The sequence below is a fragment of the Cervus elaphus genome, chromosome 14, assembly GCF_910594005.1.
Source record: "Cervus elaphus chromosome 14, mCerEla1.1, whole genome shotgun sequence".
NCBI classification, from domain to species: Eukaryota; Metazoa; Chordata; class Mammalia; order Artiodactyla; family Cervidae; genus Cervus; species Cervus elaphus.
Genome location: NC_057828.1, coordinates 30,541,999 through 30,569,989, shown reverse-complemented (window position 1 = coordinate 30,569,989; position 27,991 = coordinate 30,541,999). Strand labels below are relative to the sequence as shown.

The window sequence follows — 27,991 nt, the reverse complement described above, 5'->3', positions numbered from 1 at the left end:
TGACCTAGATTCCTCATCTGAATGAGAGAAACAGTGAAGCTAGCAGCTGTGGCCGCTTATTCAACTTATGTACCATTTATGTTACTGGTAAATGTTTTAATTTTTATTTGAATATCTTAGAGAAAAACTGAAGTCTTAAGGTAGCAGCTGTGAAGAATAGCCTAACCAATTGCAGGAGCAAAGTGAGTTTTGATCCTTTGCTGCCCGATTTTCATCTGTATCACTTGATGATGATGTGATTTTATTGCCTCATTTTATCATGTGTGATTTGTATCACCTGATTTTACTGACTTTTGAAATAGTTATCTGTATGATCAAGTTTTCAACTGTTTTCCTAGACCAAATAAGTCAAATTTTCTGGAAACTGAACAAACTGAATTGGAATAATATACCTAAGCTAAATCACTCCTTTTAGGCTTAACAATTGGGGAATGATTGTAGTCTTTTTTTTTTTTTTTGATTGTTGTATAAGTGCTATTTGATGAATAGTTAAACTTTTTGGAAAAATCCTTTTTGAAGCCAGCCTTCCCCTCTGCCCCAACCCAGGCTTTACCACGGCTATATGTGGCCTTGCTACTTTTGTAATATGGCTTGGGTAATTCCAGGGACTGTTTTACTTTAGAGATCAGGAGGTTGAAAACTCCAACAGAGCTGAACTCAACTTGAGTCCACAGACCCTGCTGATCAGGTCTCAGGGCTGATTTGCAGAGGGATCAGTCAGGTGGGGTTGCCTGGCAGGCTTAGCCGAAGTAAAACATAAGTCCCTATTGCAGTTGTTGCTCGGGTGAGAAAAGCATCTGAAAATTGAGTTTTTCGATGAGGAGTACTTTGTGTTAGACAGAGCTGTATATCTCATTAGCAGTGGGCCTTCTGGGAAAGCGTATTAAAAGATAGCATGAGCCTTTTGCAGCTAAGTGGCTTATGAGGTCAGTCAAGGAAAGACAAATAAGCCAGCTTCAGAAAAGTCTTTTTCAATTAAAGTTGTGGGAGGGCATAGACCTATGTCAAGAGACTGAGGAAACTATAGCTTTCTAAATTTTTAGCCAGAGAGAATATCCTCTTTAGTAGTACTTGAAGTATAGTTGCAGGCATTACATATCATGAGGGAAAGAAAGAGGACACTTCTAAAATTAAAATGTAGCCCATATACATTTTTAATTTTTGTGAATTGAATTACTCATCGGTTTGAATGTTCCCTTCTGCTACATTACTCCTTTAACATGAATTGAGTTTGACTATTTTGTTCAGTCATTCCTAAATGTTAGATGAAATTTATTTAATGTTTTGAACTTTATATTTTTAGATGTACTATAAAAATTACACAGCTGTTGCTTGGCCATGTATGTGAATTACTGTGAGAAATAGGATCTTGGTTTAGGTCCAATGCCTGCTGATAGTCAGCTGCCACAAAAATAAAAGATGAAGCTAACACATGAGAATATGGGTATCAAATCATGCTTTTGAATGTTTTGAATAGTGCCTACCTTGTTTTAGGTACCCAGTAGTCACGACAAGGAGCATTTCATGGTTGAGAGCCTGGCTTTAGGATTTCTATTGGAAAGCTGGGAATATTTCCCCTTCATTTTGTTAAGAATTAGAGTAAGTATGACCAACTAACTACTCATGTCAAGATATATTTAAGTCAACTTCAGTTTCAGATTTCATTTGATTAAAATTAATTGATTAGTAGAAATATTTAGTTTGAATCTTTGTGCCATGATTAATTTGATGGTTTTAAGATAGAATTACTGCCAAACTTCACTTAAATAGATCTGCCAGTGTGTTGTTTTTTATATGCCCATTTCCCCTTAGTTATATCAGTTCTGTGTATTTATTTAGTGCATAACTATATAAATGTACAGAATCTAGAAGGTTAGGTTCTAACCTTCACTGACATGCTTTTAGCAAAGATGTCTATAAAGAGAAAATTTCCCATTGACTTCAAATACAAAATTGCATATTATTTCTGTGGGAGATGATTATTGCTAATTTAAAAACTTTAAGAAGATTAAAATAGTGATTGTCCATGTTTCATGCTGGGCATTGTGATCTGTTTGCTCACTTGACATTCAGCAAATACTTGAATACGCTTCAGATATTAACAGTGTAGAGGTGATGCTGGTCTCTGTACCAGGATGTGCACTGCTTAATGAATTGTTACATTACAGAAAGAATCTCGCTGTGATAGGAGTGTTCCTGGAGTTCTGTGGTGCGTGCAGACCTCCTTGAGGGGTGGTGTGGGAAGGGGCCATTCCCAGAGTACTTGGATGTGAAATGAGGGGTGCCGATTGAGCAGTCACAATTAACAAGGTGATGAGGGCAAAGAACGCTTTTGAACACTCAGGAGTAGCGTGATCAAAAGAATGGAGAAAAGAGAGACTGTTGCCCCACGTGGAAAACAAAATCTAGTAGATGGTGATGACATCATTTTCACTGAAGCAATTCCAGAAACAAACTTTGTGCACTGCTTGAAGATGTCCATACTCATTGAAAAAATAAAAGATACTGCATGTGCTTATGACTTTCCACAGCCATTTAAGAAGGAATGCCCTTGACTCTGAATCTAGCACATGACAGTGAAGCAGTGTAATTGGTTCCCAAGATAAATAATCTCTGCATTTCTAACCTCCCCTCAACATTTATTGCATGCACACTCATTTCAGCTTCTTCTTATGGTAGACTGAAAAGAGAATTTACAGCTGATACCATGTGAGAATAATTGGTATATTCTCAAGGCACATTAGCTTGGCTACTTCTTCAGCAGATTCCAGCAGGCAGTCTTCATTGTACTTGGCTTTTGATTGTTATTAACTCCACTTTGTTGATATGATTAGAAAAGCACAGCATTAAGGCATTCTAGTCAAGCAACTTAAAAAAAAATAATAATTATCATTACATCTTGTTTGAACATTTTGTAGAAGTACAGAACAAGAAATTCAAAGTTTTTTTAAATGTCACGCTGTTTATATTTGACTGACGATGAGTGATAAAAGTGGGGCCGCTGTTTTTCAGGTTTACGGTCAGCCATTCTCTTTGATCATGCTGTGCTATAATTACTTTCAGAACACACCCCCAAGGTGTGTGACAGAACATCCTATGCTAGTGATTTCTGAATCACTCTCAGCTTTTATCGTGTTTATTGTGTTGTCCAGGTCAGTCACGTGACTGCTGACTTTCCATCTATTAATACAGATTTTCTCCCACTTGCCAACGCCTGCGTGAAGTTTTGGTATTCCTGGTGCGGTGCAGGCTTCCTCCTGTAGGGCTGACCGCACTCTTGGTGCTCAGGTCTTCTCACACTGCCGAGTCCCTGTCCGTGCCTCTGGGACGTGCTGCAGTGTGCTTGTGTGTGGAGCAGACCGTCCGACAAACACGGCCTCTCTACCTGGAACGTCAGTTTCACTGAAAGATTTTTGGGAAGAACATCATATTAAAGTAGGCTGGGTAATGGAGTGAATTTCAGAATACTCAACTACATTTTATCCCTGGGTCGGGAAGCGGAGTGGCTACCCACTCCAGTATTCTTGCCTGAGAAATCCCATGGACAGAGGAGTCTGGTGGGCTGCAGTCCATGGAGTCGCAAAGAGTCAGACACGACTGAGTGACTTAACATTTTCACTTTCACTACCTTTTAATGCGAAATTTCCAAGAAATTTGTTTGCTGTAGGCTCTATAGGGCTCCTAGACTGCTTTAGGGTATATGTGTTGAAAGCCTACTGTGTGGCATCTCGTAATCTTCAGATGCTTTTTCTGGAATATTTGGTTTTGGGTAGTCATCATAGTCTAGTCATCAGATATAAAGTATGCTGACGTTTGGTTTAGCTAATTTGTGCCAAGGATGATATGGTCTGTCATATTTAGGGGCTGAATTCCTGGTCTGTGTGGAAGAACTATATATGGAGAAAGAGAAGAGAAGTTTGTTTTCCCAGCTGTAGTGGACAGACTGTTTTTCAGGGCAGAATTTCACCACTTATAAAAAGTAGTTTTGAACAAGACTTGGCAGCTGGTGGATGTTGAATGTATTTGCCAAACTATATAAATATCTGGTCTGGAATCATGAATGTTCGAGAAACACTCTTGGGAAATTAAGTTTTCTTAGAGTAATAGGAAAACCAGACTTTCCTTGGGTGGTGGTTTATAAGCGTGAGAAGTGTTTATAATTGATTTAGTGTATTTATAATTAGTTTAATTGACTAAATATCCTATTTATCTGAATATCATATTTATATATCTTATTTTAAGTTAATCTTTCAATCAACTATTAAAAACTAACACAAAGCAACTTTTTAGGACTTGAATAGTCCATGTGCTATGTGTGCTAAGTCGATTCAGTCATGTCCGACTCTGTGACTGTAGCCCGCCAGGCTCCTCTGTCCTTGGGATTTTCCAGGCAAGAATGCTGGAGTGGGTTGCCATGCCTTCCTCCAGGGAGTCTTCCTGACCCAGGGATCAAACCTGCATCTCTTATGTCTCCTGCATTAGCAGATGGGTTCTTTACCTCTAGTGCCACCTGAGAATCCCTTGAATAGTCCATAATCCTTGTTAAGTCACATGCAGAAGCAGTTAAATTGAAACATGAAGCTAGAATTATATTCTACCTCCGTAGAGATGTGCTAGGCAACAGCCATTTGCAGCAGTATACTTGTGATATTCCAGGGCTATTATGAATTCCCAGATCCATAAATAACTGCTGTAGCCTGTGCTGTGGTTTTTCCAGTAGTCATATATGGATGTGAGAGTTGGACTGTAAAGAAAGTTGAGCACGGAAGAATTGATGCTTTTGAACTGTGTTGTTGGAGAAGACTTTTGAGAGTCCTTTGGACTGCAGGGAGATCCAACCAGTCCATCCTAAAGGAAGCCAGTCCTGAATATTCATTGGAAGGACTGATGCTGAAACCAAAACTTCAATACTTTGCCCACCTGATGTGAAGAACTAACTCATTCAAAAAGACCCTGATGCTGGGAAAGATGAAGTCAGGAAGAGAATGGGATGACAGAGGATGAGATGGTTGGATGGCATCACTGACTTGATGGACATGAGTTTGAGAAAGCTCCAGGAGTTGGTGATGGACAGGGAGGCCTGGTGTGCTGCAGTCCATGGGGTTGCAAAGAGTTGAACACGACTGAGTGACTGGACTGAACTGAACTGAGCCTGTGATAGTCACCAAAGTAAAAAGGTACCCAGGGATGTGTAGAAATGAAGACAGCCCCATTGGCGTGCAGGTGATAGAAAGCTGATCAAGCTCACTTTCATTGCACCAGACTGGAAGAGTGGGATGTTCTGAGTCTTGTATTGGTTGAAGGATGACTCCATGAATGCCATGATCTTTGAGTTGGTTTGTCAGCACATCAAATGTTAAGGGTGCGCTGCGGTTCTTCAGTAGTGTTGCCGTCACTTGTGATTCTGGAATCCCACTTATTTGCTGTCCTCATTTACCAAAATGCTGTTGCTAATGCTGCTATAATAATAATGGTAAAACATTATTGAATGCCAGTGATGTGCCGAGTAGTAGAGATACATGGTTTTATTCTCACAGCAGTTCTGTGACACAGGACTATTATCATTCCAGTTTAGAAATCAGGAAAGTGAAGTGAAAGTGTTAGTTGCTCTTTTGTGTCTGATTGTTTGAAACCTCGTGGACTGTAGCCCACCATGCTCCTCTGTCCACGGGATTCTCCAGGCAAGAATACTGGAGTGGGTTGCCATTTCCTTCTCTAGGGGATCTTCCCAACCCAGGGATTGAAACTGGGTCTCCTGTATTGTGGGTGGACTCTTTACTGTCGGAGCCATCAGGAGGCTTAGTCTAAACAGCAGCTTGTTCAAGGTCACATGTATGTGTGCATTGGGAATGACAGAGCTGGGACTGGAATTGATTCACGCTCAACTCTACTCTTAACTCCCATGCTCTAGCACTTTTAAAGATACCCTCTGTGCCCTGTAGAATCTGGTACTGACCTTAAGGTCTCAGAAAGAAATTTGACACCTTATTGAAGGACAAGTTGTTTTGGGAGCAGGGAGGGAAGTATAGTCTGTGTATCAGTGATTTTGGTAACTTATATAGGCTTAGTAACAGTTCTGTAGTGAAATCTAAGATCATCACTGTCATCTGGTCTTAATGATTAAAGAGATGTGGTAATAGGAATAAACTATTTTTATTAGTTTTACTGGAAAATGAAGATTAGTGAAACCAGCAGAAATGTAAATCTGTTTTGTAAAAGGACCTAATTAAAATATTCTTAACAGGAGCCTCTACGGAGAAATAGTGGGACGTTATATTTTCTAGGTAGGGTTAAGGTGCTTATTCTTGTGCAGAAAGTGCTGATCATCGGGCTTCTACCCAGAGAGGGTATAGGTAGGAATGCTATTTTGGAGGGCCCTGTAGTAATTCAGGAAATAATGCATTAAAGCAGGGGCAGTGGGACAGATTTGGGGGGAGCGGTATTGGTAGAGACTTAGGTGGTGAGGTTGACTAGGCTTGGTGACTGACGTGGGGATGAGAGGAGCGGAGCAGTCTGGAGTGGCACTTGGGTTTCTTCCTGGCGCCAGACAGTAGGACTTTTGTATCCGTCACTTGGAATTGGAAATAGGGAGGCGCAGATGTGTGAGGGAGGAAAATAGGTTGTATGCTGACATGTGTTTGTGATATGTAAGTAGAAATAAATACTAGGCAGCTGTCTCTATGGGTTTAGAGATTAGAAGTATGGGCTGGAAATCACTTTTTGCTAGCCGTTTCTAGCAGGTATCATTTGAAACTGTGAGTGTGGACTCTGATTTAAGCTTTGGTGATGGTGGTGGTTGTAAATGTGTATTTTGAGTGAGGGGGGAAGGGATTAGTCACTACACTACTTGCCAAGCTAATTCTTTTCATCTGCACATTGTTTCTCAACCCATTCAATTAAAAATTTTAGAGTTCTTTCTTGAATGAACATGGAGAAGTAAATCATGCCAGTCTTTTGTCTTTCTCTTCTATTATTGAAAATAAAAAAATGTACTGTGTTACATAATCATAATTTTTATTATAGGCATTGAGTCTGCATAATTAGCTTCTTTATAGAGGAGACTACACAGGAATGCACATTTAGTTAATTTACCTCCCAGCCCCTAACAGTTTATTATGAAAAATTATAAACACACAGGATAATTGAAAGACTTGTTCAGTGAAAATCTATTTGCCCACCGTCTATCAGATTCTACCATTGACACTTCAGTATATTTGTTTTATCACATATCTATCTAGTCATATGTATGTGGAGTCGTCAGTGCACTATTTCCTACCTAGGGCTCTATAATACAATTTTTTTTGTTATAAGATATATACAGTGAATTGTACAGATCACCCAGTAAGTTTTGAAAGATGCACACACCTGTGTAACCCAAATCTTTTTCAAGATACAAAACATTCTGGGACTGATGGCAGAGGTCCCTGAAGCCTCTTCCCACATCATCCTCATTTTCACTGTCTGCCCCCCGACCCCCAAACAACCACTGTTTAATTTCCACTGTAAGTATTTCCAAATCAAGAACTTCATCTATTAGGAATCATAAAATGCACATTCTTGTGTAAGGTTTCCCTCCCAGGATGTTTTTGCTATTCATCTGTATTGTTGGTGCTTCCCTGGTGGCTCAGAGGGTGAAGAATCTGCCTGCAGTGCAGGAGACCGCAGTTCGATCCCTGGGTCAGGAAGGGAATGTCTACCCACTCCAGTATTCTTGTCTGGAGAATTCCATGGACAGAAGAACCTGGTGGGCTACAGTCCATGGGGTCGCAAAGAGTCGGACATGACTGAGCCACTAATGCTTTCAACGCTGTGTTGTTGCTTGTTTCTGTTGTTTTTCTTGCCCAGTCATACACTTTTATATGAATATACAGTTTATCCTTTGTATTGGTGGATACCTGGGCTTTTTCTAGTTTTTGGCAATATCTAGCATTGGAATTGAAGGGTCAGAGGGTAAGTATATGTTTTGTTCTATATCTTGAAGTACCAGGTATCTTTGAAAGTTGTGTGATTTTTTTGTATTTCCATTAGTCCTGTATGGGAGTTACAGCTGCACCACATTGTACCTCTTCTGGTGGATGGGTAGTGACATCACATTGTGAATTTAATTTGCATTTCCCTGATGGTTAATGATGTTCAACACTTTTACATGGATTTACTGACCATTTGTGTATCACATTTTGTGACGTTTGTTCAAATTATTTGCCCAATATTTTATTAGTTGTCTTTTAATTACTGAGTTTTAAAAATGCCGCGTGGATGCTTTTCAGATTTATGTTTTGTAAATATTTTTTTTACGAATCTGTACCTTGCCTGTCCTGTAAAGAAATTCCCTTGTGGCCTAAATTCCCTGGTTTCTGTACTTTCTGTAGCAGCTTTATTGAGATGTAATTTATATGTCATGCATTTTCTTAAAGGTGGTTTCTTTTTTTTTTTTTTTTTTTTAAAGGTGGTTTCTAATGAGAGAAAATTTTAACCTGCCTACTTTTTTTTTTTCTTCTATGATTATTGCTGAAACCTTTGCTTACCCTCAACTCATGAAACCTGTCTCCTTATGTTTTCTTCTACAAGTTTTGAGTCTAGGTTTTATGTTAAAGTCTATGATAATCTTCAATTAATTCTTTTGTATGGTCTCGGTTGAGATTTTTGTTTTTCTGTGTGCATATTTGGTTGTTCCAGTACTTATTAATTGAAAAGACTCTTTTCTCCACTAATATATTTTTGCGTCTTTGTAAAAAACAAAATCAGTCTATATTTTTAACTCTTTTGTTTCATTGATATTCTATCTTGAAGTCAATATCATACTCTTGCTTGCTAAAGCTTTATGTCTTGAAATCGGATAGTGTTAGCCTTCTAACATTCTTCTTCAGAGTTGGATACTCTGTGTTCTTTGTATTTCCATGTGGATTTTAGACTCTGTTAATTTCTGCAAAAATGTTTCCTGGGATTTTCATTGGAATTGCATTTAATCCATGGATTAGAAGGAGCCCTTTATATTATATCATTATTGAGTCTTCCAATATATGAATGTAGTATATTTTTTTAAATCTAGGTTGTCTTTAATTTCTCTTACCAGTGTTTTATAATGTTCAGCATAGAGATCTTGCATATTTGATATTAAAGTTATTACTAAGTCAAATACTTGAATCCTGCAACCTTGCTAAATTCACTTACTAGTTATAGTAGCTGCCTTTGAGGATTTGGTAGGATTTATTTATATAAGTATTTGTCATTTGTAGTTAGAAGGCATTACTTTTTCTGGTCTTTCTCTTACTTATTTGTCTTGGTGCAAAGGCTGGGATTGCCACTACAGTGTTGAATAGAAGTGGTGGGAAGGGCCATCCTTGCCTTGTACTTCATCTTAGGAGGAAGGAGTTCAGTATGCCACAGTGAAGTATAATGTTAGTTGTAGCTATTTCTGTAGATGCTCTTCATATCAAGGAAATTCCCTTCTGTTCCTAGTTTGCTGAGGGTTCTTGTTATGACAGATACTGCATTTTATCCAGTGCTTTTTCTGCATCTTTTGCAGTGCACAGTTTTTCTCCTGTATTCTGTTAATGTGTGAATTACTTTGGATTTCAAATGCTAAGTCAAGCTTACATTCCTAGGATAAAGAATATTTAATTATTCTTTATATAAACTGCTAATTTTGACTTGGTAATATTTTATTCATTGTCAAATCTGTTATTATGGAAAGGCAATGTCATTTTATTTGTTTGTAATGTCTTTGTCAGGTTTTGGAACTAGAGTCCTGCTGGCCTCATCAAACCCACTAGAAATGATTTCTCCTCTGTTTCCTGAGAGTTTGTGTAAAATGGATGCTGTGTTTTCCTTAAATATTTGATACAGTTCACTAGAGCACCCCTGTGTCTGGAGTTTTATTTGGGGGAAGCTCAGTAATTTCTTTAATAGATAAAGCTATTTAGATTTTGTCTCATCTTATGTCAATTTATTTTTTAGAAAATTCTCCAATTTCATCTAATTTGTCAAATTAGGTGGCATAACATGTTCATCAAATTCCCTTAGTATTATTGAAGTATTGATAGAATCTGTAGTGATAAGTCCTCTTTCATTGCTGTTATTAGGTATTTTATTTTTCTCCTTTTGATAAGTTTAACTAGAAATTTTACTTTTCTTACTGTTTTCTGTTTCACTGATTTCTTTGTTATTTTCTTTGTCCTACTCTTTTTGGATTTTCTTTGCTCTTCTCTAACTTAGGGAAACTTAGATATTTGGTATGAGATCTTTGTTTTCTAATGCAGCATTCATAAGCATTAACCACTAAGCATTGCTTTAGCTACATCTCATGATTTTTATTTGTCATATTTTCATAATGATTTAATTTGAAATACTTTCTGATATCCTTGTGTTTTCTTCTCTGACTCATGAATCACTTATGTGTATAATTTAAAAATCCCCCCTCCCAGTTTTTTTAGGAAGCCTAGTATAATTAACTTCACATTTAATTCCATTGTGGTCAGAGGTTATACTCTATGCTTTCAGTTACTTTAAATTTATTGAGAATTTTTTAATGGGCTAGTATAGCATCTGTTTTGGTGATCATACTGTGTACTTGAAAAGAATGTATATTCTGCAGTTGTTGCAGTAATGCTTTTGAAATATCAGTTAAATCATAGCAGTTAATAGGTTTCAGATTTTCTGTGGGTTCAGTATTTTTTTAATGTACTTTATAAATTATTGTCTAGTTTTAATAGTTAACTGAGAGGAGGTGGTAAAATTTGCAACTAATTGTTGTGAAAATTGTTGTCCTTTCTTTATGTCAGTGTTTTTCTTGGCTTTATTGAGATAAACTTAACATACAAGATTGTGGAAGTGTAAAGTGTTGATTTGATGCATTGATAGATTGCACAATTCTTTCAGTTTTTGTTTCATGTGTTTTGAACATTTATGATTGTATTTTTTTGGTGAATGGAACCTTTTATAGTTTTTACTATAAAACTATAGTTTTATAGTAAAATAAAATAATGTGAAAAGTGAAAATAATGTGAAAAGTTCAGCAAACAGGGACATTTCTAATCAATTGCTTCAGTTCTTATTAATGGGAAGATTGCTAGGATAGGGAAGGTATGTGTTGCCAAGTGAAATGTTTTCCTGTATTTTCCTTCCTGTTGCTGACCATCTCTAAATGTACTTATTTTTGTGAGCTATCAAGCTATTAATGAAAGTTTAATAGATTTGCTCATTCACTGAGAATTGATGTTTGAAAACTTAAGGTCAGTTAAAAAACAGATGAGTGGGTAGATACAGTATATGAGCCCTATGTGTATGTATATTGTGTGCTAAGTTCTTTGGGGCATGTGAAATCTGAGATTGTGTTGATTTTTAAGTTTACATAAAATACTATATTGTATGTTTGCATGTTGGTGAGAGAGACCTTAAAAGTTCTCATCACAAGAAAAATAATTGTAACTGTGGTGATGGACTTACTGTGGTGATCATTTTGCAATATATACAAATACTGAATCATTGTGTTGTATATGGGGGGGGGAAGAAGTTTAAGATCTTGGGGGACAGGCAAGAGGGGGTGGGGCGGTGGTATATTAGTTATTTATGGAAACACAGTAAAATTAACAGCAATACTTAGTAGCTTAAAACAGTACTTACTCACTATCACACAGCTTCTGTGGATTAGACACTGAATACAGGTCCCCTGCTTCCCTGGTGGCTCAGATGGTAAAGAATCTGCCTGCAATGCAGGAGACCTGGGTTCGATCCCTGAGCTGGGAAGATCCCCTGGAAGAGGGCATGGCAAGTCCACTCCAGCATTCTCCAGATTCTGGAGAATCCCCACGGACAGAGGAGCCTGTCGGGCCCCAGTCCGTGGAGTCGCAAAGAGTCAGACACGACTGAGCGACTAAGCACAGCACAGAGGTCCCCTGGCTCAGGGTTTCTCAACACTTGCTGTAAAGATGTTGGCCAGGGCTGTAGTCTTAACAGAGGTCATCATGAGGGGAGGGGGACTTCTGTACTCACTCACACAGTTATTGGTTGAATTCAGTGCTTGCAGGCATGAGTACCAGGTGGTGGTGATCGTTGGGAGCCATCTTTTTTTGTGTGGTTGGGAGGAGGAAAAAAGATGCAAATTATTTCTTGTAACTGTACTTGTAATGGGAGCCAGAAACATACAGCTGGGAGAAATTATAAACCAAAGTTTATAACTAGGAAGCTAATGGTTGTCAGTACAGCCCAAAGAAATGTCTTACAGAAAGAAGAATGAGTAGCAAAGCATCTCAAATAACAGGACATAAGAAAACGTTAAATATTCATTATAACATGTTGGATTAATTCTAGACAATGTCATTATTTGTGTTTTCTTCATTTATATAAAAATTTTAAGATTTGTGTTAAGGTACAACCTTTAACCAAATGTGACTGGGATTAATAAAGTTTTATTCCTTGAAAGACAAAAATACTTTTTAAAAATTGTTTTCACGTTTTCTTAATATTTAAAGCTATTATATACTTTTAATTGTGGTAAAGTGGACATAATACTTTTAATGTGTACAGTTCAGTGGTCTTAAGTACATTCACATTGTTGTGTAACTGTCACCACCGGCCATCTTGAGAACTTTTTAATCTTCCCAGCATTTTAAGACTATCCATTAAATAGTTACTCCCCCTTCTTCCCTCTCCACAGCTCCTGGACACCACCATTCTACCTTCTGTCTCTAGTAGTTTGACTCCTTAGGTACTCTGCATAAGTGGAATCATAACAGTATTTATCCTTTTGTGTCTGGCTTATTTCACTTAGCCTAGTGTCATCAGGGTTCACCCATACTATATATGGATGATATTTATGTAAAATCCATGTGTCAGGATTGTTTTCTACATCTGAAGAATATGTGTGTATATACCACCTTTTATTTAGCCATTCATCCACTGATGGACATTGGGGTGGTTCTACCTTTTGGCTGAAGAGTGCGGTTGTGAATATTGGTGTACAGATGCCTGTTTAAGTCTGCTTTGGGGGTAGGCTATCTCAGAAGTTGCCTAGTACAGGTGGGCACAGAGAGCAATTAGCTTTAAGTTTTTTGATTGAAAAGATATCTGTAGCAGACAAGAGAGATTTCTACTAGTTAAAAAATACAAATTATAGGTACCTAAGTAATTGTTTCATTAAACTTTGCCTAGTTACAAGTGGTGTTAACACATCTTTTTGTGAAAGAGTGAAACTTTTCATACAGAGTTTTCATTAAAAGTCTCACCAGAAGAAAACCTTTTCATAAAAGTTTCATCTTGTTTTAATGACTGGTTTAAAGAATAATTAACAATATGTGTATAATTTAAGATGCTGATGTTCATGGTATTTTAGAAAATAAACCACACACCAGATGTCACTGGGTCTGCTGACCATTCACATTTCTACAGTAATTTTGGATTTAGATTATAATTCAGGTGTATCCAATTTTAGGAGAGTCAGACAGTAAATCAGCCACTCATTGAAAGGTGAGATTTCTGGCACTTTTAACTGTCTAGAACTCAGCCATAAAATGGAGCTTTTTTATCCTGTGCTTTTTTTTTTTTTTAAATTATCACTTCATTCTGCACCAAGTCTTTGACTCAGCAGAAATTTAGTGAGCTCCTAAAAGTAGGGGCTAAATACCAGCTAATGTAAATATATTGGTAAAACACAGCCCTTACCTTATTTAGTTGGGGAGACTTTGGTAAATAATTACAGTGTTACCCCTAGTCCTAGTTCCATCTGTATTCATACCCAACCCTCTCTCTGTTTTCATTTACTTGAAAGAATCTTTTTTTTCTGTAGTTTTAGATTGAAATTTTATCTTAACTTTCTTGTCAGTACTTGACTAACTTGGATGAAAATCATTAACGTTTCTTGTATTATTTCATTTTGCCTATTCTTTTTTTAAAAAATGAGAGTTATATTCCTCATTGGCTAGTATATTTTAAAGTTCACATACTCCCTATAATGTTAAATTCTTTACATCGTGTAGTAACAAAATCAGAGTAGTTAAACATCATGGGATGGTGGGTGCTGTTCTACCATATGACTTGTTTTTAAAAATCATGTTATATTTATATTCTCCGTTTGTGTGCATGTGTGTTGTAAGTGTCTAGTTTGATGCCTACAATGCTTCCCACAGATCTTTGTCTTCATGAATTCTTTGAAGAACATTGAGGTTCAATTTGAAGGAAAGTTTCCCTGAAAGATTTATTTTACGCATGTGTTTTGTACTGCTGTCTTTTAAAAACTCTGTGATAGCCTGGTGGTGGTAGTGGTTTAGCGACCCCAGGGACTGTCTGCCAGGCTCCTCTGTCCATGGGATTCTTCAGGCAAGAATACTGGAGTGGGTTGCCATTTCCTTCTCCAGGGGATCATCCCAACTCAGGAATCAAACTTGGGTCTCCTGCATTGCAGGCAGATTCTTTACCGACTCACCTACACCAGAAGCTCTGTGGTAGCCTTAGATATGTTTTGCTTTTTTAAAGAAAACCCACAGATGGTTGTTTAGGGCTTTTCCAAACCAAGCATTGTCATGTGTATGTGCTCAGTCTCCTGAGTCATGTCTGACTCTTGGTAACCCCATGGATGGTAGCCCACTAGGTTCTTCTGTCCATGGGATTCTCCTAGCAGGAATACTGGAGTGGGTTCCCATTCCATTCTCCAGAGGATCTTCCCGACCCAGGGATCAAACCTGCATCTCGTGCATTGGCAGGCAGACTCTTTACCTCTGAGCCACATGGGAAGCTGCCAAGATATATTTTTGTAATAGTATAAAGTATAATTTTCTCTAGTGAAATCTTCAAAAGAATCTTTGTTTATTTCTACAGGATCATCAATTTCAGCAAATATACAAATTCCCTTCCCTTGGCTTCAAATTAAATATAACATGAAGTATAATGCAGAAATAATAGATAACTTCTGAGGAGTTAATTTTGTTGAGCTAATATAATCGGTAGTTAGGTAGACTTTAACTCATTTGAGTGATCATAAGTCCAAACTCTGAAGTAGACTGGCTGCTTTGAGTTTCATTTCTGTTGCTTCCTACAGTGAATTCTTTAATTCGGGCTTCCCTGGTGGCTCAGATGGTAAAGAACCCATAAAGAATCCTCCTGCAGTAGGAGAGACCTGGGTTCAATCCCTGGGTTGGGAAGATCCCTTGGATGCAAGCATGGCAGCCCACTCTTCTTGCCTGGAGAACCCCCATGGACAGAGGAGCCTGGCGGGCTACAGTCCACGGGGTTGCAAAGAATTGGACATGACTGAGTGACTAAGGACACCACACTTCTCTGTCTCTGTTTCTTATCTGTAGACTGGGAATATTAACAAGTATCTCCCAAATAAAGTTGTTGAATAAATAAGTGAGTTAATATAGACAAAGCACATTGAACAGTGTGTTCAATAATTTTTATGTTCATATTAGTATTTGTTATTATTAGTAGAAACATTATTATCATCACATTGACTCAGTAATTAGTTACATATGTCACTTGTCTCTGGGTTTTAAGTCTTTATTAATATAAGGAGATTTGGATTCTTTTTGACTATAACTGGGGATATGTCCATCCATACTGAAGACTATAGATAGTAAAAAAGTTAATGCATTTTCCCTCATTGATTTTTGTTATGGTTTTTGTGTTGCAGTTAAGCGTTACTTTGAAACAAATTCCAAAAATATTTACCTGTGGATTCTTATAGAGTGCAGTCTCCTGAAACAGCTATACCTGATTTTTTAAAAATAATGTTTGCTTTATTTTTGTTGCCTAGTCTTCTGTATCACAGGAAAGGCGGGAGGGGCCTGATTTACCTGGGCTTCTTAGCAGTAGACCAAGGTTCCTCTCGTACCCCGCCACCAGCTGCATGCAGAGGCAGTTTTCCAGCCAAGATTTTCTTATTAGTTTCTTAATTCTCTTTTTACTTCCTACCCAGTGTTGGACACGACTGAGTGACCTCACTTTCACTTTTCACTTGCATGCATTGGAGAAGGAAATGGCAACCCACTCCAGTGTTCTTGCATGGAGAATCCCAGGGATGGGGGAGCCTGGTGGCCTGCCGTCTATGGGGTCGCACAGAGTCGGACACAACTGAAGCGACTTAGCAGCAGCAGTGTGATTTCATTTTCTTTCCTCTCTGTAAACTGTTATAAATTCCATCCTAGTTTTCTCCTCTCTCGTGTTTCTAAGAATACCGAAATTGTTATGTTTTCATTCTGTTATTCCCCTCTCTTCAGGTATATTGTGGGCAGAGGCAGGTCCTTTTTGTTGGCCAAGTCACATTTACAGAATTGTGCACATTCTGTGCTTGAGTCAGCGGTATTCATAATTAAAGTCAAATAGTACCATAAAGATTTTTTTTAAAAGATCACTCTTACTTCTGAGCATGCAAGTGCCTCCTTTCAGATACTTCTGTATATTGTTTAATTTAATGATTAATTTCTCCTTTAAGAGGTTTTTGTCATCCTGTGGGATAACCCAACAGATTGGCTGAAGTGTTTTCTACAGCATGGTATTTTGCTTTAGATACATAGGTCATTTTCTGTGGTGACTGAATTTCTTATCTGTTAGATTGCATTTATACTTGGTACATGAACACAGTTGGTATGGAACGAAAGAGTTAAGTAGTGACATTGATATTTTCACTTTTTACAAAAACCTTTTAGTATCTCTTAGAAAGATGAATGGTTTAAGACTGTGTGGCCTTTACTGGAAATGTTGCCTTTCTGTGTCTTTGGAACTGCTGCCTCACAGATGGTTTTCTTGCCTTGTAGAAAATGTTTGCTGCCATTATTTGTATCTGCTATTTGTCAGTGGTATTCACAGTGTTCTTCCCTTACGCCTCAATCAGTGAGCCATGGCAGCGGCACCTAATTGTTATTAGGAAGCAGCATCCCCCCATTCTTAGCAAGTGTTTTATTTATGAATGAAATATGAAAGGAGAAAAGCTAGTTAGTGTTTCATAAATGTACCCTATAGTAAGAAGCCCTTGTATGTAGTGTGATCTGTACTGGTGGTGTACTGACTGGTTAATTGACCTCAAGTTTGGTATCCTTAAAAATGACATGTGCCTTTGAACGTTTAATCTCCTTTATAATGTATGTGTTAATTCTGTGACCTTTGTTTTGTTTTCCAAGAAAGGCTTTATTGGGGCCCATATTACAGTGGGTGAGTGAGAACAAATAAGTTCCCTTGCTTGCTCACTCACTTGTTGAGTTGGGGGTGAGCTTGTTCCTTATATGGGTTGAGGGTAGGGGTGTGCAGGGTTCGGGCTGGAGGGGTGGCCCAGTGTTCTGCCCACCACTCTGGTAGTGTTGCGTGCAGGGGCATGCTCAGTACCCTGCTTTTGCTCCAGGCTCTTCAAAAGAGGCAGTTGGGTTTTTTGGTCTCTCTGTATCTTTTGTCCAGAATTTGTGCCAACTGCCTATGCATGCGGTTATTTTTAGTCCCATATAGTTCCCTTGTATTTTGTTGCTAGAGGAGAGGTTTGTCCAGGTGCAAGCATTGCAGCACTGCAGAGAAGAATCCCAGGTCCCAGCCTGTCTCATTCCCCCCACCCCCAGAGACTCTACACCTTTATTCTTAAGGGGGAAGGGGCTGAAGTTCTCTTCCTTTGAAACGTCTTCCTGGGGCCGCAGACCTTAGCCTAGCTTAGAGGTGTAGCAGTCCCTGGCTGACTGTTCCCGAGGACCTGTAGGGGCCAGGGCCACCGGTGACCCTTGTTTTTGTAACACTTCTACTGTTAGCCTGGTGATGAGAAGTCTACATTATTTTTCTTTGCTAAAGCATGCCTCTGTTTTATCTTCAAAATTTCAGCTTCGGTTTCTTTAAAGTGGAGAGAGAACTTAAGATATATGCGGAGTGTTCTGAATATAGCATTCTGCCTTGTCTTTTATGTATATCTCACAATTTTTTAGTGACTCATCTTGATAGAAACTTAATTTTCATAGAATTTCTATATATTCACATTGTATCCATTTATAGAGTATTTAAATTGCATAATTACAGTATAATTGGTATGAGTACATTTGGTCACAAACACAGCTGACTCTTGCTAAGTACACAGCCTAACTGCTGGGAGCAGAAGAGTGCAGGGGGGTTAGAGTAGTCTGCTGGCTCAGAGCTGAGTATCTTGAGTGCTTATGGTGTGTGTTACAGATGGAAAGGAGAGGCTCTGAGATTGTCCATTTGGGCACTTGAAGTCAGAGCTTTCACTGGCATGTTTTGGGGCTTTTACTCAAAGCTTATAGATGTTTACCTTATACAGTTAATATTGCTCACTACTTTCCAAGTCATTACTTCAACAAATCTTAATTTGGAGGGAGAACAAGATACAGTGCCAGCCCTTCATGGGTTTAATGTGATGTTGTAGAGATGACATGCATAGTGTATTGTGGGAGGCCCTGTATCGAGCAGGAGAGGAAGAACTTTGAGGAGCACATGACGCTTGTGTCTAACTTGTGTCCGAATCTTGGAGAACAGTCAGTGTTAGGCAGGAGGTGTTTGGGAGGAGAAAATGTTATGTAGCAGGTAGTTTTGGTACAGGGCGTGTGCAAAGGCATGGATATGTGGACAGACACGGTGTAATTGTTACTGCTGTAGTGAACACTGTGTGCCCCCAGCAGCAGGATGCTAGAACATTTACATTGTACCCGTTTCATGCCCTCAGTGCTTGAAAGAAAGTATAAATGTTGAGAAAGAAGCCAAATCACGCTAGACCCCTGAAGCCACAGTTTATCCTGAAATGAGTCTTGGGAGTGTCTTAAGCAGAAGAGTGATGTCTTGAGATCTGATTTAGAAAAATTTCCCACTGGAAGCATTGGGAGGAAGGAGTAAAATTGCAGTCAAGGATACCAGTTAGGAGTTATCTGAAATAATCCAGATGAGACGCTACGGAGGGCCCAGATTACAGCGTGTGAGCGCTGTGAGCAAAGGGAACTGCTGAATTCAGGAAGCAGAACTGACAGGCCGCGGGGACAGAGCACCTGGCGAGGTCGAGGGCAGGGCCGGTTCTGTCGTGACCTCTAGGTGTGCAAGACAGCTAGAGTCCAGAGTGGTGAGCCGAGGAGAAGTCTTTGTGTGTGTGACTCCTCTAGGGCGTGCTATTTATTGTTTACTTTCCTATTTGAAGAAAATACATGTTTTTTTTTTTTTTTTTTTTATTCCTGATTTCAGTACATAATCTTTTGAAACTCTAGGAGGCCATGGAATATAGATATGAAAAATAATTGTGGAATTGAATTGAAATCTTAACATTGTGTTTAACCCTCTTTAATGCTTGAAATGTTATAAAATTGCAAGCTTGAGTAAAAAATTGACATCAAAGAATAAGTTGGAAACACTGTCTTTAAAAATTTCCAACTTTTTTGTATAGTTTCTTTCTTAAATGTTTTATCTTCTGAATAACTGACATCTTGATTCACAGAATGACTCAGTATCATAACAGACAAGATGCCAATTCTCTTAGGATAGATTCTCTAAGTGGTTGGTAGTATAATAGAGGTTATGATACAGACCTTGATAACTTACTGCAAATTAGGCTCTGTCACTTGAATGACATTCTCCTTTTTCAAAGATGATGAAGACATTTTTATATGTATGTAAAAATAAATTGGGGTCATGACTTCTATGCTGCATGCTTTGTAGCATGTCATTACTTTGGAAACATCAGTAAAATGCTAGGTGACACAATCGTTCTCTTGTCTTTGTCTTCTTCCCTACCCTTCTCTTTCATCTTCAGTTCAGTTCAGTTCAGTCACTCAGTCGTGTCCGACTGTTTGCGACCCCATGGACTGCAGCACCCCAGGCTTCCCTGTCCATCACCAACTCCTGGAGCTTGCTGAAACTCATGTCCGTCGAGTCGGTGATGCCATCCAACCATCTCATCCTCTGTTGTCCCCTTCTCCTCCTGCCTTCAATCTTTCCCAGCATGAAGGTCTTTTCCAATGAGTCAGCTCTCTTTCATCTTTCCTGTTAGCAAACCTTGTCTCCTGTGCTTCTGACATATATGTCCCACACCCTTCCCTCTCCTTTAATCTAGACCAAATCTCATCATAAATACACTCCTCACACTAGTCGTCATGCTTGCGTTCTTGACTTCCATGCCGTCTTCCCAAGTCCCTTCTCTTTATAGAAACTGGAATCATCTTTTAAAACTATAAGTCGTGTTCTGCTTGAAGCCCTCTATTCCAAGTGCTTTCCAGTGCACTTGGAGTAAAATCCCATCTCAAATATTACCTCTTCAGAGAGTCCTCCTTATGGAAAAATGAATGAATACTGTGGGAACTTAGAAGAGGGAGCAGTTGATTCTGACTTTGAGGGCTCCAGAAAGTCTTAACAGAAGGAATGGTATTTGGTCCAGGTCTTGAGTAGACTTTTGTTAAATGAAATTATGTACTGAATAAGAACTTAAATAAATAGTGGCTCTGTGTGCCTAGGCACTGCAGATTCATGCTTTGACAGGTAATGATTACTTTGAAAGTAAGTCACTGTTTTCAAAGAGTTGGCTGCATTTATTGTAACTTCAATAAATAGCATATACAAGAGCCTTAGTCTGCTTAAATACCAGGAACCATTTCATTCATGGGTATGTATAAAAATAGAATCAGGCCGACCTTTTTGTATCATCATATATACCTGTTCAGGATATTTGAGTACATTCAGAAACAAATTTTGACAAAGCCACAAAATTTGATTGTAATGTCATGGTTTTTATACTTAAAAAAAGTGAGCTGTTTCTAGCCTTCTAAGGCCATATATCAATTTTTTAAAAAGTCAAAATTAACGTCAGGAAGATGAAGTATAGCCAATTACATATACCAATTGCATTTGGTCATAAAATAAAATTTACTGGTAACTAATTTTAGTACCTGATCATCCCAGAAGTATAGCTTAGTAATTAATTAATTTAATCTTTTGTGTACTTCCTTTACTGATTCAGAATGTTGAAGACTTTGACTAGGTATTCATTTTGAGGCTTGTAGAATAATAAGTGTAAAGATTAATTTTTGTCTTTTTTGCTGTGCTTGTTTAGGTCTTCATTTTCTTTAATTTTTTTTCCTACCTTTTTGACTCTTCAGTAGCTGTGATTCTTAAATCTCTTCCTTCCAAATTACTTTTCCCTGAAAAACTGCGCATACTGAATTTGCAAAGTTTTATCATCTCAGAAATTCACTCATTGACTTTCTCATCTGAAAATCCTCCTAAAGTTGGAAATTCCTACCAGAAGAACCTCTAAGCAGACCAGTCCTTGCTCTTGTGCTTATATATATATGATATGTGTATATATATATATACACACCAATGTATATATAGGCAGTTCTGTTGTGACTTAGGCCAGTCATATAGTCATACTTGTAAAGCAGGCTTATAATATAAGTATTTCTACTGGGCTGGGGAGAAATGAAAAAAAAAAAAATGGACAATGTAGAAAATTGTATAGAAAGCTAGTTATTATACTCCAGAGTATTACATTGTATTTATTTTGAGATTTTTAAGTTCCAAAATATCTTCATTTTAGTAAGTTATGGTGGTTCCTTCCCCTCTTCTGAAATCTCCTGCCTGTCAAGTAGGCCAAAATATTGTCGACCTATTCTGTATTGATTCATCTAGTTGGTTTTTGTTTATGAGTCTATGAAATCCAAAATTGGGTACGACTAGCTTATCTTGTGCACACCTGTAATGGGGTTGATATATTGGGTGGTTTTCTTCTCAGGTCAACAATGAGTTCTCTTAGTTTTTGATACCAGCTGGGTGTCCAACAATTCAGCTGAATACAAACACTGACTCTCTGAAATTAGTAGGTTAAGGGCTCATTCCCACAAGACTGCCCCACTTCTGTTGACTGGGGAAAAAAAAAATGCAGTGTGACAGTAGTGAGTTAAGTTTTGCTGAGGCCAAATGAGAACTGTAGCCCAGAAGACAGCCTCTCAGAAAGCTCTGAGGAACTGTTCTGAAGAGATAAGGGGGAGGTCAGTGTATGTGAGATTTTGGTGAAGGAGGATCGATCAAGCACAGGTTTTCTTAGAGGCTTGCTGCTAGTCACGAGAAGGTTGCTGCTAGTCACGAGGAGCAGATGTCTCCGTTAATGATTTTAGTGCTTTTCTAGATATGAGAAGATGCAAGAAATCGGGCTCATCCGAAGGCCTGTTCTGCCAGTTTTTCCCAGAGCATAGAGTGCCTCATTGCTGATCTCCGCCCTGAACTCCTTTCAGGGTGTATTGAATGTCAGCGACTGCAGTGGCTAGTAGCTTCATTCTTTTTTTTTTTTTAAAGAACAAACTAAATCTTTAATGGATTTCAAATACAAAAAATTAAAGACATGTTACAAAAGTCAAATATAATATTGTTAACCATACTGTTCATTTTAATATTAACACAGACAAGTATTTGAATTAATCATGAAAAGTAAAAAAGACTTATCTTATTTAGGGGGAAAAATATCCCTCAAATAATCCTGCCTCTTTCTATAACTTTGAGATCTTTACTTACTTGCTTGCTTAGTTACTTGAGGGCGAGGACCATAAAAAACTGATGGTAAAAGTTTGGTTTAAAAGCATTTGTTTTGTCTTCATTTCCTTAGTGGCTTCATTCTTATAGAACCAGATAGCAGGTAACAGTTTTTAGTTGGCACTGCTAGTCAGGTACTTGGGTTACCCCCCTACTTACGCCCAGCTGCCTGCAAATTCAGGGGTTGCCACGACTTCCCTTCAGGCTCAGTAATTTGTTAGAATGACTCCCAGAGCTCAGAAAAGTGTTTTACTTACCATTCCTGATGTAGCATAAAGGACACGACTCGGCCTGATGAAAGAGATGCATAGGGCAAGACATGGAGGGCTCCTTCCAAGCTCTCTCCAGGTATGCTATCCCAGCTAGAACCTCCGTGTGAGCTTCTTTGGGTGTGCTTATGGAGATTTCATCATGGGGATGTGATGGCTAATTCATTGGCCATTGCCGAATGAGACCAGTCTTTGGCACTTCTCCCCTCCCCAGAGGTGGGGAAGGACCAGGACTGAAAATTTCTACCCTCTGATCATGGCTTGCTATTTCTGGTACCCAGCCCCCATCTGAAAGCCTAGAGTCATTCATCTTATTAGCATACCAAAGATACTGCTTGGGAGATGCCAAGGGGTTTAGGAGTTCTGTTCCAGGAACCAGACAAAGACCAAGTATTTTTTTTCATTACACCATAGGATGTGCGTCTCTAGTGAGGAGAGGTCCTCAGGTGTGTGGAAGGAATGGAAAGATTTGACTTGGTCAGTAAGGTCCCACTGGACAGTGCCATTCTCTTTCCTGGCTGGGCCTTGGTGTGGCTTCTCTGAGGACTGGATGCCTGCTAGAATTCAGGATTGTCGGGCTAACTCATGTCTTTACAGCTTGATACATAACCTGAGTGGCTCTGACTACATCTCCAGTAACATCTCAGCTCTTACCCACTTCTTGTCTTGTTCCCTTTAATCTTGGTTTCTCTTTGTGCTTCTTGTTTTGTTGAGTGTCAGATTTGTATCCTTAATCTCATATTGAAGATGTCTTTCCATCTTTATTATAAAACATCAACTAGTGTTTGCATTTTTGGGCTTTTCTTGGCTACTTTGATATGTTCGTTTAGAGATTAATAACTATTCAATTAACTATGAGGGTATGATTACACCACCACCCTTATGGCAGAAAGTGAAGAGGAACTAAAGAGCCTCTTGATGAAAGTGAAAGAGGAGAATGAAGAAGTTGGCTTAAAACTCAACGTTCAGAAAACTAAGATCATGGCATCCAATCCCATCACTTCATGGCAAATAGATGGGGAAACAATGGAAACAGTGAGAGACTTGATTTTCTTGGGCACCAAAATCACTGCAGATGGTGCTTGCAGCCGTGAAATCAAAAGACACTTGTTCCTTGGAAGAAAAGCCATGAGCAATCTAGACAGTATATTAAAAAGTAGAGACATTACTTTGCCATCAAAGGTCCATCTAGTTAAAGCTGTGGTTTTTCCAATAGTCATGTATGGATGTGAGAGTTGGACTATAAAGAAAGCTGAGCACTGAAGAATTGGTGCTTTTGAACTGTGATGTTGGAGAAGACTCTTGAGAGTCCCTTGGACTGCAAGGAGATTCAACCAGTCCATCCTAAAGGAGATCAGCCCTGGGTGTTCATTGGAGGGACTGATGTTGAAGTTGAAACTCCAGTCCTTTGGCCACCTGATGAGAAGAGCTGACTCATTTGAAAAGACCCTGATGCTGGGAAAGATTGAGGGCAGGAGAAGGGCACGACAGAGGATGAGATGGTTGGATGGCATCACCGACACAAGGGACATGGGTTTGGGTGGACTCTGGGAGTTGGTGATGGACAGGGAGGCCTGGCGTGCTGCAGTTCATGGGGTCGCAAAGAGTTGGACCTGACTGAGGGACTGAACTGAACTGAATTGTGTGTCCAAAAATACTGTTTTGTGAAAACTGGAAAATACTGTTCTATATTAATTTACAGATGGGTTTATTGAATTGTTGTTCACTGTGAGTTAGTAAATTTATTTCTTGGATTGTATGCCATAAAAGGCACTTTGCCTTAGCTTGTTTCTTTCTAAAGGGTTATGTAAATTTTGTCACTTAACAAGTATTTTTATTGTGAGTGATGAAGAGATTTCAACTGCTGTGCTGACAAAGACTCTTTAATCAAGCTTTTAAAAATAATTCAAGCTTTAGTCATTGCCTCATTTTTACTCCCAGAACTATTTTACAAAAAAAAAAAATTCAGTATAGCATAAAAATTTAGACAGTACCACTGGGTTTATTTCAGTGTTTGTACTGCACAGATATTATTACTGTGTATAACTGTGTATCACAGTTACTTTTGGTGAGATTTCGCTAATGGAAAATTATGAACAGTTTTAACACTACCGTTGTGAGTGGTTTTATTGCTCAGTGCTGTGACCTCTTTAGGTCTCCTGTGATCCGTCATTGAATCACAGAAGTCTAGCAAAGCACATACTGTTGAGAGATGGGCCAGAAGGGAGGGATGAAAGTGACTTTTTGTTTCCCAGGATATTGGGGAAGAACCCGCATGATTTACTTTGAGGCTGAAATTTGTGTAATGAGCAATGCTTTCTTTGAAGATAGGGTTGGGTAAGCTACTTAGCATCTCCATTAACAACTACTTAAGTGTCAGATAAATCTATGAAAATTGTGAAGATTGAGTCATTTTAATTAGGTTAATAGTCATCATGGAGTTAACATACCTGTTTTCTTCTGTTCAATTTTTGTATTTAATTTTTAAGAAGTAAAATATAGTATAAAGTAAAATTCCAACTAGTCTTTTTTGCCCAGTAGTATTTTGGAATATTTGAAATATGAAATTATTGCTTAATATGTAACTAAGATCATCCCTACAACAACAGCAACAAAATCTCATTCTCACTTGGTAACAATAATTGAGATGAAGCTGAGGTTTAAAAATTCTATCATAGAGTTGGTCTTTTTTTCCTTAATATCTATTTGTGAAGGTTAGAATTGAAAATCTAGAAGAATGCTTAGAAATCATCTCATTTTATTGTTTCATTTTTAAGTGAAGAAATTTGAGACATAGGATGTTATCTTATCTGAGTGGAGTCTGGGGCTCCGTCGTAGTGCCATCCATGGATCACTAGTGCCCCTCCATGTCTCAAGGGACAGATGGAGCCTAGCAGAATTCGTTATATAGACCTTGAAGTAAGCCTGATGATAAAAGTAATTTTTCCAGTAAAGATGGGTAATCAAAAACAGTTTACCAATAGTATAAATGTATATATGCACACATAGATGATGATTAATTTATACTTGTAGTTATATTCTGTTTAATGAATATATTAGATTTATTGATAGAAGAAAATGTTTTTTTTATTATTTATATAATATACAATCTCCTTTGTGGATCCTGATTGCCTTCTTCTGCTTCCTCATTACACTTCATTTTTTGGTCTGTCTTCCCCATTAGAGTCTACTCATAAGAGCAGGAAAGCCTCTGCCTTATTCACTGTCGTCATTTCTAGCACCCAGTAAAGCACTGATTTTTGACCGACTGCTTCGTTAGATAACTATTTTATATGGCCTTATTGGAAATTTAGCATATTTAAGTATCTTAAAAGTTTGCTTTTTTTTTTCCTTTTCCCAGTGAACAGAGTATCTGTCAGGCAAGAGCTGCTGTGATGGTTTACGATGATGCCAATAAAAAGTGGGTGCCAGCCGGTGGTTCAACTGGCTTCAGCAGAGTTCACATATATCACCATACAGGCAACAACACATTCAGAGTGGTGGGCAGGAAGATTCAGGACCATCAGGTAAGGATTTGTTAATTCTTAAAGTTATCTAGTATTACAAAAGGACTTGATATATTCAGTAAAATAAAGTCATATTTTGTAGCCAAAAGAGTCTGTGTGGGAAAAACTGGGTATAGCTTTGCCCTTCTACCCTCTCCATCTTTATAAAGCTTGAATTTAGATGACAGTTTAGAACTAATTGTTCAGGAATATAAATCTGAGTTTTTCAATTATGATATTCACTAAATCCTCTGGCCTTCAAACTAGCTAGGTTTGGGAATCTAAAGTAAATTTAAGACAAACTAAAATGTGAAATATCACTTAAGTAGCAGATTATGCTTAAGGAATTCATTTCCCACCAAAGGTATGGGGTAGGGGACTATAGGAAGGAGTTCAAAATTTAAGTAGTTTCATAAAGTATTGTTAAGTTCATATATGATAGAAAAATTGTATTAAGGTTGCTGGAATAGTTAGGCTTTTGTAATTCATGTCTGGCATGACAACTAAGCTTTTGCTAATTCCCTGCTCTGGATTTCTTAGAAAGGTGACTGGATTATCTGATTACTTGATTTCTGGGGCCTTTCCAGATCAGGAGCCAGTAGACAGTGCAAAATGGAGATAGGGTTTTACTAGCATTAAATATATACTAATAGTAGTGAGGACTTTTATAAAGAACAGATTTATGAAATACTTTTGACTGTGGTAAGATAGTAAAATCAGCCAGTGTTAAACATGTGGGGGGTGGAGGGGATGAAACATTTCCAGCTGAGTTATTAGAGAAAGATAGTTCCCTGAATATCCACTGGGAAACAGGCTGGTGTAGTGTGTGGTGAGATGCTGTGACAGCCCTGTATTTGGGGATGGAAATTATAAACTGGTAATATCCGGGGACTTAGATTTGGTATTTGTGTGGTACAGATTGTGGCTTTGAGATGCTGGGCTGCGAAACTGGTATCAAAGTTTCAAAACTGCCTAAGGCTGAGCCTTTTCAAGAGGCTGCACACCATAAAAAGAAGACTAAGAAAATCTTCCTAACCAGCACCGGTAGGCAGAGGAGTTTGTCTGAGCTAGCTTAGGAGCTCCTCAGAAAAATGGAAGCCTCCAGCTTCATTTACACATCTCCAGCCGAGAAATTAACCAATCCTGGTTGCGGGCCAGTGAAACCCCTATGGCACCTGGCAAAAACAAATATATTGCTCCCTAGGAGAGGAACTTTCCAAGACCTGAATCAGTTGGCAGAAAGAGCAGTTCACCGAATTCAGCGTTTCCCTGTTAGTACTGACTGTCCTAGCCTGCTGCTGTCTGCCCTCTGAGGCCCCCTTCTCTCCCCTGTGCCTCCACCCCCAGTCTATTCTTCTTCTCCCGCCCCTCTCTCCTTTTGCTCTGTGCTCCTGTTGCTCAGCCTTCCTCTGGTTTCCCCAGTCTCTGTACCAAGAACCCTCGCTGCCCAGTGGGTATCCAGATTGTCCTCTCTGTCTTTCCTCCAGCAGACTGTCTCAGGAGTGAGTTGGGCCAGAGACTGACTGAATACTCCCTAAGATGTTGCTACAAAGTAAAAATGGGAACTGGACAACTAGAACTTTATAGAAGTTTAAACACATTACACGCTAGTAGCTGTAAAATAAATTTTTGGTAAATTCAGTGAATTGGTCATTTGCTATCCTGATGAACAAACCTAAACATATCTAAATGTTGGTGAAAAAGAAGATGAGTATTTAAAAATAATTGGATCAA

General features: G+C 38.5%; 1 protein-coding gene across 9 annotated transcripts in view; it reads left to right on the top strand.

The window, feature by feature from the left end:
- ENAH (ENAH actin regulator) overlaps nt 1-27,991 on the top strand; it is a 157,356-nt gene that overhangs the window by 51,792 nt on the left and 77,573 nt on the right. For all 9 annotated transcript variants that reach the window (XM_043923936.1, XM_043923935.1, XM_043923941.1 and 6 more), the window contains exon 2: nt 26,113-26,278. In XM_043923936.1, coding sequence (XP_043779871.1) covers nt 26,113-26,278 — 166 coding nt within the window. The remainder of the gene's footprint in view (nt 1-26,112; nt 26,279-27,991) is intronic.